The sequence below is a fragment of the Alligator sinensis genome, unplaced genomic scaffold (assembly GCF_000455745.1).
Source record: "Alligator sinensis unplaced genomic scaffold, ASM45574v1 scaffold1520_1, whole genome shotgun sequence".
NCBI classification, from domain to species: domain Eukaryota; kingdom Metazoa; phylum Chordata; order Crocodylia; family Alligatoridae; genus Alligator; species Alligator sinensis.
In genome coordinates, this window is record NW_005842659.1 from 437,925 (window position 1) to 449,638 (window position 11,714).

The 11,714-nt window shown below is 44.8% G+C and overlaps 1 protein-coding gene across 1 annotated transcript in view; it reads left to right on the top strand.

The window, feature by feature from the left end:
- Nucleotides 1-2: 2 nt before the first annotated feature.
- Nucleotides 3-11,714, top strand: part of MANBA (mannosidase beta) — a gene marked incomplete at its 5' end in the record, with an annotated part of 91,775 nt that continues 80,063 nt past the window's right edge. Inside the window, one exon of the mRNA XM_014524773.1 lies at nucleotides 3-32. Within this exon, the coding sequence (XP_014380259.1) occupies nucleotides 3-32 (30 nt within the window). The remainder of the gene's footprint in view (nucleotides 33-11,714) is intronic.

Genomic DNA, 11,714 nt, shown 5'->3' on the forward strand with positions numbered 1-11,714 from the left:
ACACCGCGCTGCTGCGCGGCGGCCTCGTGCAGGTACCGCGGGGCGGGGAGCGGAGTAGGAGCTCGGGTGGGCGCAGGGGGTGGGGAGCAGGGAGCGGACAGCCGAGTAGGAGATGGGGCGGAGGAGGGGATCCGTGTGGCGTTGCAGAGGGGTGGGCTCCTGTGTGGCCGGTTACCGAGGAGGGCCGGTGGCTGTAGACGAGGAAGGACCCGGCTGGCTGTCACGGTGCGCTGTGAGGAGGGCCCCGCTGCCTTCGTGACTTCACGTCTGTTCAGACAGGGCAGATTGGGTAGGTGAAAAAGGCCCGCTCCTGTGAGAGCCGCGGGGGCCGCAAGAAGGGAGAAGCGGGGTAGAAGGGAGCTGCTAACAGAGGCAGGGAGCCCTGGCTTCCCGAAGGGGCAGGGGCAAGGACCGGGGGCGGAGATTTTCAAGACAGAGCATGGTGCCCCCTCCCCATTGACAGGTGAGCATGTGTCAGGGTCCCTTGGTCAATCTCCGGGGAAGGGTGGGACTTTCAGGGCCCCTCAGCCAATCGTAGTGTGTGTGTATGGGGGGTGCCAAGCTCCATCATGAAAACGGCGCCCGACGCTGTGCTGGGACCCTGAAATCCGGAGGCAGCCTCCATGAATTAGGTAGGTCCCTACCTATGAATAGGTTTTGTGGTTTTGGGGTTTTTTTTTAACTTTAATATTAATAGCAAATGATATTCAGACTTTGGAAAATTTGCACTTTCATCCCTGCTTCTTTTCCCCTTCAGATTTCAGTAGATAGTTACTCTTTTTTGTAACAGTGTTATGATCATGCCCTAAATCTTCATTCTCTAAGTGGGTGGCACCCAATGTTTCCCCCGCCCCCCGAGGACCAGTTGAGTGGCACGGGGTTGGATGCAGCCACGGACTGGCTCAGCCCACATGCTGGCTTGGCCCTATGGATGTGGCTGAGCTTTGGGCCAGCCTCATTTGCTGGCACAACCTGGTGCACAGGCCACTTTATCCAGCCCACAGTTCCCCACAGTCTGGAAATTCAGTAGCATGGGAGCAGTAGTTAGCTGCCACCACTAGCTCACTGCCAAATTTACTGACTATGGAGAGCCAGATGACCCAGTTCTGTGGGCCAGGCATTGAGCACACCTGCTGTAGTCTGATAGCAGAGCTGCTTCTGTATTCAATAGGAGTAAGATAAGGCCTAACGGCACTACTATCAAACAAAGAAAAAGCCTGCCAATCTTAATGTCTGGTAAAGAAGAAAATAGGATGTAGCTGAAAGTGAAATGTGCTTTACGGGAAAACAAGGCTAAATACAATACTGGTACAAACAGCAAAGTGCTGCTTTTATATATGTAGTAACAAAATGTATTACCTCTGTATATCAAACTTGGATAACTTGGTATCATCACAGGCCTCATTCTTTATTCTTTGTACATTGCAGATTTCATTTTAAAATGCTGTTAATTCGTACACGTATATTTTTACACCTGCCGGTCTCTGCTTTTAAAATCTCTTGAACTTAACCCTAAGCAATGAGTTTAGGAATCAAACAGAAGTTGGAGAGGTGTATGGAGGCAAGAAGTTCTGTTCTGGGATAAGGGAATTTTAGTATATTTAGCCTATATTGGAAAATCTAGTACTAGTGGAAAAGTTGGGAAGAAATGGTAAGTGGTATAAACCATATAAGAGCTATGGGTTTATGTTTGACAGATCCCCATGTCTCCTTAAATGCTCTTCTGATTTAGTTGGTTCAATACAACTAAACTATATTTAAATATGTGGGGGTTTTTATGTTCTTAGTGAGGCTCTAAAGCAAAAACATAAAACTTCTCAAAGGAAATGCATTTCTTACCCACTTTATGGTATTATGTGCTAAGGTTCAGTGGAAGTAGTATTGTGACTTTCTCTCTAAGGGGCTATACATAATTTAACTCTTTTCTTTGTTGATGCTGCTAAGTTACAGTAATGGTGTGAATAAATCATTCAGTGTCAATGGAAGCTATGATTGGTACACTGACTCACATTTGTAGGGTAATGTTGTGGTAGAAGGCTTGAAATGAGACAGGATGTTTGTTTGTTAGCCAGTTAACAGTAATTCAGTTCAATTATTTCAGTAGCTTTGAGCAGTAGTCTGTTTTTCTGAGCTTAGTCCCTGGTTATACTAATATGGAGTGAATTCTGTATCTGCCTGGACCCTAGTAACTTCAGTCAGCCTGTACAATCTTGACCTCCCAGTGGACTGATTAAGCTGATGCAGAACTCTTTGTGGATGCTTTTAGTTTAAATTTACAGAGGCTTATTTTGGTCTGACACCTGTGTCTAATCAGCTTAGAAGAGACAAGCTTGGCTAACCAAAATAAATGTTTACGCAGCCTTTTGCACCAGTTTGCCTAAATAATTTTTAAATCACATTTTTAGTTTTTACCAACACAACCACAAGAACACAAATCCAAGGATCATCTTAAAAGGTTTTGGTATCCACAATGATGTTTGAGTTCTCCAACTGAGTCTTAACCAGTTCCTGTTTACCTAATCATGTCACATACTGGCTGCTCTCCATGGAAATGAGCTAAGATGGTTGGGGAGGGTGAAATAACTCTTTAATGCATCTGCATCTTTTTTAAAATTTTTTTTTATGTAAAAGGGATGTGAGAGAGAGAGAAGTGTGTGCAAAGTGAAGCTCATCTGCTTGTGCTGGGTTGAGTCTTCTGTGATGTGAAGTTCTCAGTACCAGATGCTTTTCAAATATAGGTGCTTAAAATTAATCCCTTATTGAGGCACATAACAAACAGCCTGAATTTTCTGTGCAGAGTACCTTCTGGCTCTTTGCTATTTATTGACATTCTCATTACCACTGAAATTCATGCCACTTTTTAAGTGCCTAAATACGGATTTAAGAGTTTGATTTCAGGCATCTAAATTTGCAAATTTGAGCATGATGGGTTTTTTCTTTTTCCTTCTTAAGCTCTTTTCTCTCCATGTCCTAGAATTGATGTCTGCTCCCAGTGAAGAAAGCTGAGTGACTGTCACTGTGCTAGATGTCTAAAAACTCCTGACAAAAGCAAAGATTATTCTGAGTGATTTCAGACATGTGAAATATATGAGCAAAATTGGTAAGAATTAAAATGTATGGGACAGCAAATGCCATTGTTCATGAACCACTTGCTGTCTATGTAGAGTGTGCTTAAACTGGGAGGAACATCTCTTCTGTTGAGGGGAGGGGGAGTTCACTCCCAGTCTGGATATTAATTTTCTTGCCAGAGGTGACTTTTCTCCCTGGCTCACATAATCTATGTTGGTGAACTCTTCCTTTTTCAAATGCACCAGGTGTTAGATATCTTCAGATACATCTTCAGATTTTTAGCTGTTGGGCAAATAGACTGCTAGGCTTCTTACCAATGCATAATTATCTCAAAGTAGCTCAGTTTAGATCCTGGATTGATATACTTTATCATGGGCAAATTATAGGACTGCCATGGACTCACTCCAGCCACTGGCAGCATTCCTATCTGAAGTAATCAGCGCTTGTGGATCTTCCCATGCCCAGTCTTATACCACCCTGGTTGTGCTCCTCGTTCAGCCTCCATTATCTGCTTAGTGAATAACCCAGGAAAGGGTCACTCCAGTAACTTACCCCTTCGCTTTACTTTGGCAATTCCCTCCTGCCTGTGACTGCAATGGCATTATACTGCTTGGCCTTTTTTGTTGTGGATTCAAATCTCTTGAGAGTAAAGCCCCTATACAACTTCCTACGTAGTGGCACACCCTTATTGGGCATGCTGGGAGCAAGAGAAACATTATCTGGCATAGGCAACAGACAGGATAGTGGTAGAAGAAAGGATAGCTTGATCACTGGAAGATCAAGGGTTGTTAACATTGTGGAGTGAAGAACTCATCAGGAATCAAGTAGATAATAATGAGTCTTGAAGTCAGCTGATTCCTTTAGTTCTACCTGGCTAGAAACATAGCTGTCCCTTCTGGGCATTTTTGTTTTCAAGTTTGAGTGGAGCAGGAATCACAGACATTAGGGCTGGAAGGGACCTTGAAGATCATTAAGTCCAGTCTCCTGCCCCAGGGGCAGGAAGTCAGCTAGGGTCAAAGGATTGCAGCAAAATAAGCATCCAAATGTTTCTGGAATGAGTCCAGAGTAGGTGCCTGCACCACTTCTGGAGGCAGTCTATTCCAGGCCTTGGGGGCTTGTTGGACAGTAAAGAAGTTTTTCCTTGTGTCCAGCCTAAAACGGTCATGGAGGAGTTTATGACTGTTGGTCCTTGTTATTCCTTGGGGCGCTCTGGTGAACAGACATTCCCCCAGATCCTGATGCACACCCCTTACGTACTTATAGGCAGACACCAGGTCACCCCTGAGCCTGCACTTTTCTAGGCTGAAGAGTCCCATGGCTCTCAGTTTCTCATAAGGCCTATTCTCTTGCCCTCTGATCACGCGCGTGGCTCTCCTCCGGACTCTCTCAAGCTTGTCCACATCCTTCTTGAATTGTGAAACCCAGAATTGGATGCAGTACTCCAGCTGTGGCCTCACCAAGGCCAAATGCAGCGGGAGAATGACATCCCGAGATTTACTTGAGAAGCATCTATGGGTGCAAGCCAGGGTTTTGTTTGCTTTACCAGCTGCGACATCACTGTGGCTCATGTTCATCTTGTGGTCAGTCATGACCCCCAAGTCTCTTTCAGCTGTGGTGCTAGCGAGTGTAGCACTGCCGAACCCATAAGCATGCTGCAGGTTTCTTTCCCCAAGGTGGAGTACCTTGCATTTATCAGTATTGAACGTCATCAGGTTTATATCCACCCACTTACTAAGTTTATCCAAGTCAGCCTGGATCACTAGCCTGTCCTCAGGTGTGGACGCTATGCTCCAAAGTTTAGTGTCATCAGTGAACTTGGCCAGTGCACTTCTGACACCAATGTCCACATCGTTGATAAAGATGTTAAAGAGACCTTGTCCAAGGACAGAGCTTTGGGGGACACCACTGGTCACAGAGCGCCTTCATGATTCGCTACTATCGACTATTTTTCCACAAGGACATCGTGGGACACCAGATCAAAGGCTTTTTTAAAGTCTAGATATATGATGTCAGTCTCTTCTCCCTTGTCCAGGTGATATGTCACCTGGTCATAGAACGAGATGAGATTGGTCAGGCAAGACCTACCCGTGACAAACCCGTGCTGGCTGTCCCTCAGGCTGTTGCCATCAGCCAGCTTATCAAGAAGGGTCTTTTTGATCATTTTCTCCAGAATCTTACTGGGGATTGAGGTCAAGCTGATTGGCCCATAATTCCCAGGATCTACTTTCCACCCTTTCTTGAAGATGGGTACCACATTGGCCGCCTTCTAGTCTTCAAGTATCTCACCTGAGTGCCACGAGTTTTTTAATATTTTTGCCAATGGTTGGGCTATGACACCTGCAGAATCAAGGTGTCTGTGTTCCAGGGAGGTTTGTGCCTTGAAGATGGAAAAGTTAGCCTTGTTGAGAGAGTCTAGTTGAGACTTCTGAACAATGTGGGAATGTTCCACAGGGAGCTTAAAACTCCAGGGAAGAGAACAGAAGAGGAAGCAAGTTGTGTGGGCTGTGAGCCACTTGTTACATGGAGAGGCCAGGTTGCTGTGTGGGGCTAGAGCCAAAGGGAATTTCCTCCCAGTGTCATTTTTCCCAGTGTCTGGAACATAAAGGTAGATAGATAGGCATCTGTCTGTCTTGCAAGACAATAGATTTGTGTTAAGTGAGGCATTTGCTCATTGAACATCAGCTTTTCTGTGAAGCTGGAGTGACCTCTCCCAAGCACAAAAGCACAGGCAGTGTGTAAAGAAACACTGGGTTGCCTGCACACTAGTTTAGTTCAAAGGAAAGGCAGGTGCCAGAATGTTTGGAACTAGCTTGGTTGCAGGATCAGTTGGAGCAAAGGAGATAATCCATTTGCTTGTTTTGTTTCTTTAAAAGGCTGTGTTTTATTTGACAAGACTGTCTGAGGAGCTCCTCAGAGAGCAAAACCCACCTTAATATTATTATATTAATAATATTATTGACTGTTTACATTTGCAGTTTTTAAAGAAGGCATGAACATATACTTAAATAGGCATAGGAGAAATTTCAGTAAAGTTGTTATGATGTCACAAGTTTCAGTTAGTCTCAAGTGCTACAAAACTATAACCTGATGTTAGTAATAGATAGACTTTGGTCCTGCTGTCTTACTGGAGAAAAATAATTTGAGGAAACAATTCTGTCTAAAAAAGTTTTAGTAAGAGAACAATCGTCCCACTATCATCTTGGGTCTTAGTGAGCCAAGTACCATATTTACTCAAATACAAGACACGTTCCCCCCTTAGTTAACACTGGGGGTAGCTCCTCATATTACATTTGCATATAAGGATACCACATTAAATACATTGTCTATCATTCAGTTGCAGCCAAAAGCAGCCATGTAGTCAATAGTTGAAACCAGCTATGAAGGTTGCTTAGATGCAACCAAGATTGAACATAGTTATAAAAAAAACATGACTCATATTGGATAACCCTATTGAAGGGAATGTACCACAAGCATGTTAGTACAGCCTACCTGCATAAGATATATGGTAGTATTCATTTGTACTCAGTCCCGCTTTGTTCTAACTCTTGTCATGGTGAGCCACTATACTGCATACATTTTTACTTTATTCCCACAGCCGAGCTGCTCCTTTCTTTCCCATGTCCAGTGATTCCTGTTTCTTCACCAGACTTAAATGTCTGGCAAACATAAAATGGGGCTCCAAACAGTTCACCCAGAACCCCTTTGTTGCCCCTTTTTCAGGCTGTTGCATATGTTTAGTGTGACCCCACCCTCCATGAGGTGGAGCCAGACCAGGTTGCCCTGCGCCTCATCAGCGTGTACATTTTTGGAGCATCCCAGGACTCCATGGGTGCAGAACTAAACAGAAGATGGATCTTTTGTTGGGGGTAGCTGGAGTACACACACATACAGAGTAGTGCTGAGCCGTGGGTCACCAATGCTTGAAACGCTTTTAACTCTGCTGGGACCTAGCCCACTGAATGGTGTTGTGAATCATGAACCTTTTGGTTCTGGACAAATTTTGCACATAGTTTATGCTATATATAATAAGTAGGTATAAAAATGCTGCTAAAAAGTGTATTTATGGAGTATCTATGCTAAAACTTGTAGCAGTTGCAAAAAAAGGTGAAATGCATCAATTCTGGATGGACTAAATCTATAGGTACCCATTGTAATTTGCCTATATGTAAATTACTACAGGCATGTTTATTTTGAAGTCAGTGTTGTCAGATTTGTCCCTCATTTCCGTATGCTCAGGGAGAGCAGGGTTTGACAGTAAGGGGGAATTGAGAAGGGACTGCAGGGAGGGAAAAAGATGATGGGAGTATAGGGGCTACCTGACTCCCCCAGATTTTCTTTTCCCTGCTGTACGGATGGGAGGGGGATAAATACAAGGCAAACCTCCAATAATTAGATTCTACACCTGGAAAACTAAAAATTTTATAAATTGTACATATATGGAATCTAATTATTGGGGGGGTCAACTTATATTCAAGTAAATACAGTAAATTATGAATGAGAACTTTGTGCTCGAGGTGAGGTCTTTTTGGTAAATTTTTAATTGAACAAACCATGTAGTTGGGAGAGCTGTCTGATAGCTTTCAGGCATCAAGTGACCTGAGGAAGGAGACTTGTGGGCTATGTGGAGACTTAAGCTAAGATGTTGTGAGTGTTACTTTTACAGTTCTGAAAATTAAACCCATCTTCAGCAGTGGATTAGCAGTTCATGTAAAATAATACTGTTTAATTTGCCTTGACGTTTTCTCATAACTGATTTCTCCCAACCACCTAATCAACTACTATGTTAACTATGAGGTACTTCTTTCAGGTTAGGTTGCATGAGTGGGCTAATCTAAATACATAGTTTTCTCTTAACATGGGTGCTCTAGCATTTGGGTTGAAATTTGTTGTGACCAGGTCAACAGCCAGAAGGAAACTGTGACTACCAATGAAGGTCTGTAAGTTCAAATGTAATTTAAAACATTAAAATCTATTTTTTTGAATGAATCATGACTTAAAATAGATGGAGAAATGTCCATTGATTTTTAAATAGAATATAAAAACAATATTGAGCAGCATGCTGGAGTGGGAGCCAGAGCCACAGTCACTGCACCTCTCCTTCCCCACCAGCCTCTAGTGTTTCTGTTGCTGCTTCTACCTATTGAAAAACTGGTGCCAAAATGCTCTCGAAGCTGCCCCGCCTCCAGCTTTGTGGGCTGGATAAATTGGCTACACAGGCCAGATCAGTCCACTGGCTGTAGGTTGCTAACCTCTAGTCTATAAGAACAGATAAATATTTGTAAATATCTGTATTGTATTACTTAATCTCCAGTGTTTTGGAGGTTATTTACAGTACTATTATATATCTGCATATTGTGAAACAGCACTTAGAACAGGTGTGTCAAACTACCTGTGCCTAGTCATGAGTAAGCGCACTCCTGTCAGATGCTACTTCTAAGCAATTACTGCTCTTCAGCCATTTAGGCTTTGCCTTTCAGCCTTTCCCAGGTGCCAACTCCTTGTTTATCACTTGAAAAACATTGTCATGTTGTACAATTTTGGCTCAGTTATAACATGCAAGAAATAAATACATGTTGTATCAAATACCATAATGCATATAGATATAAGAACAATAAGGCTGAGCGTAGCTTGATTTTTGCCTATCTGTAGAGGCTATACATGCCATATCAGTAAAACAACCTCAAGAAACTGCAAGACATCACTGTGCCGTGGGCTAGATCCTGACTACAGGGTTCCTCCTGAATCTAACCAAGGGCACAGGGTGGCAGTGGCAGCCACTACAGTGGTGGCAGCAGCTGGCCAGGTGTCTGCATGCCATGGTGGAAGAGGCATGCTGGTGGGCCACATGCAATAGGTTGTATGGGCCTGGATTCTGTGGCAGGCCATACCCATTGCTGGCCATGCCACCAAACTCCCTGGCCCACTGGCAGCCTAACAGCTGGATGGAACAGCTCCATGGCCTTTGTTCAATACCCCTGCTTTAAAATAATGTTCTTTCATAATGTTAGTGGAATTCTTTTTGTATATAAAATATTGCAAAGTAGGTTCATGTGGTATGACCATGCAAGGCCGTTTCAAATTGCGTTAGAATAAAACTAGAATACTATGAAAGAAACCAACTTTTGTCTTTTTTTTGCCCTTGTTTAAATCACCAGGAATTTATAAGGAGACAAAATATTATTATGGGAAGGAGTGAAAGATAAATGTAAACGTCTGGAGGTCAGAAAAAACAACAAAAAGTAGAAGTCTTTTTAGGGCCTGATCCAAATTCTAAGTTGGTGGAAAAACTACCATTGATTTCAGTAGGCTTTGGCTTCAGTATAATATACCACAAAAATTAGAAAGATATCACTTAAGCATATCTCACAGATGGGATACAGTCTCCTAGCTGTACTGTAAAGGTCTGGCAAAGCAGGAGGTAAGGGTTTGGGGAGGGGGATTCCATATCCATGTTCCGCTTTGTTAAAAAGACAAGCTGAGATCCAGACTTACAAATGACCTGTAAAAAGGGGAAAAAAAGTCTTTGTGCTCAATTCTTATTTTTATACCATCTAAAGGAGGCCAGAAAATTTCCCCCCAAAACAAAGTTTTTATTTTTTTTCTACTTATTTATACCTAAAGGTGTAACCAAGAAGTAGGGGTGCACCAATAAAGATTTTTTTGGTCGATTATTAACCAGCCATATTGACTGATACCGATCTGATAGCTGATATGCAGCCTGGCAGCTTAGAGAGCAGTGTCCTGCTGGTAAATTGGGGGGCGGGGAGGGGCAGGCGGGAGGTTGCAGTGATTTGGGGTAGCCGTAGCTTACTCTGTAACCACCCCTCCCAGTGCTGCCGCTGCCTGCCCTGCCCACCCTGAGCACAGCCCTAGCCCAGCCCCCCTGCCAGGAAGAGGCCAGCACAACCCCTGGCCTCGAGCCCACAGCAGGCAGCTGGCTCTCGGCCTGCGTACAAATCTGGGGAGCACATGCCTCCCCTGGGGGTGTGCGCAGCGGCAGTGAGTAACTCCCCCCCTCCCACCTTCCCATTGCCCCTGGATGAGCTGCCCGCAGCTCCGTCCTGGCCTCAGCGTCGCATTCACCATCCTGGCTGGGCAGTGCCTGCTTCTGCCCCTGCCCCACTCTCTCCCTCATCATGGGGGCCTCTATCTGCCCTCCCCCACATATCTTCCTTTCCCTATGCTTCTTCTCCCCCGCAGACTTACCAGTTGGATGCCTGGCTGCATTCTTGGCTGCATGCATGCTGCAGCTGCATGAAAGCACATGGCATTTATTGGTGACATTATTGACTACACCAGCCAAAAAAAGCCAATTGCCAGTAATGTTAATTTTCCTTTTATCAGTGCTGATCCAATATGCAACCGATATATCAGTGCATCTCTACCAAGAGGGTCTACAATGTGTGAGAGCTGGCACAATAGTGACCTCAGAAGTCCTGAGAAAAAAATTGAGCAGCTGAGAAGGGAGGAGTGTTTTAGTCTTATTGTTTAATGCTCTGCGTTTTCTATTAACCCAGTGAACAATCACAGCTCTAAAACCTTCTGGAGAAAAGAAATCTTTGAATATTCAGCAACTTCAGTCCTGCAATGAGTTGTTAGAGGTAACAGAACAGGTGGTATGAGTCCCACTTGGAGAGGTCCTTCATCAGAATACAGAATTGTGGGAACTTTACTATACTTTTGTTATTTTCAAAGTAAAAGACAAGCCAGCCAAAAGTTCTAGTGAAAAAACAAACAAACCATACAATATCTTTCAGCCTTAAGTCAAATCCATTAAAAAAAAATGCATCTTATCCTTGAAAATCCAGGAGAAGGCCTAGAAACAGAGGCATAACTAATAAGGTTTGAACCCTAGGTAATGTGGAGCTTGTGTTCCAGTAGATCCAGTCACTTTGTCAGTCTCCATTCCTCCTCACCCAGTGCCACCAATTTCTTTTGCTACCAGCACTCAGACTCATTGACTTCAGCTGAGCGAGAGGAAGGAGCCTCATTAACCCCTTGGCTCCCAAACACACCAAGATCTGTCCCCACCCCTGCAACAGTGGGATCTCCTGTGGAGGTTGGGGGGCCATGAAGCTGACAAGGGGCTGGGGCTACTGGTCTGCTTGCAAGCTCCCAGCTGACTCACTGGCTGTGACTGACTCCTTCTCCTTCCCCCTATAGCCAAAGTCTTGTTGTACACCAGTGGTTGTCAACTGGGGGTATGTGTACCCCTAGGAGTACTTATGAGGGTCATGGGGGGCACGCAGAACGGATGTGGCTGATAAATGCCATGTGCTCAGCCACAGTACAGCATGCAGGTGGGGAGCAGAACAGCCCGGCCACATGGAAAACAACTGAGTTCGGCTGGTAAGTCTCTTTCGGGGGAAGAGGTGGGGTGGGAGCAGATCAAGGCTCTAGTGGTAGAGGAGGGACTGGGGCAGGGACTACCCAGCCAGGGAAGAGCACAGGACAGCTCTGGGGGCAGCTCCTGCCACTATGCGCACCTGCAAGAGGGAATGGGGGGCATGAGCCCCTGGATCTGCATGCGGGGCAGGGTGGGGTGGGGTGGGCTGGGGTTGGGATGGCACCAGGCTCTTCCTGGCTGGGGATTGGGCTGGGCTGCACTTGGGGTGGGTGGTGGCAGCGCTGGGAAGGGGCGGGGG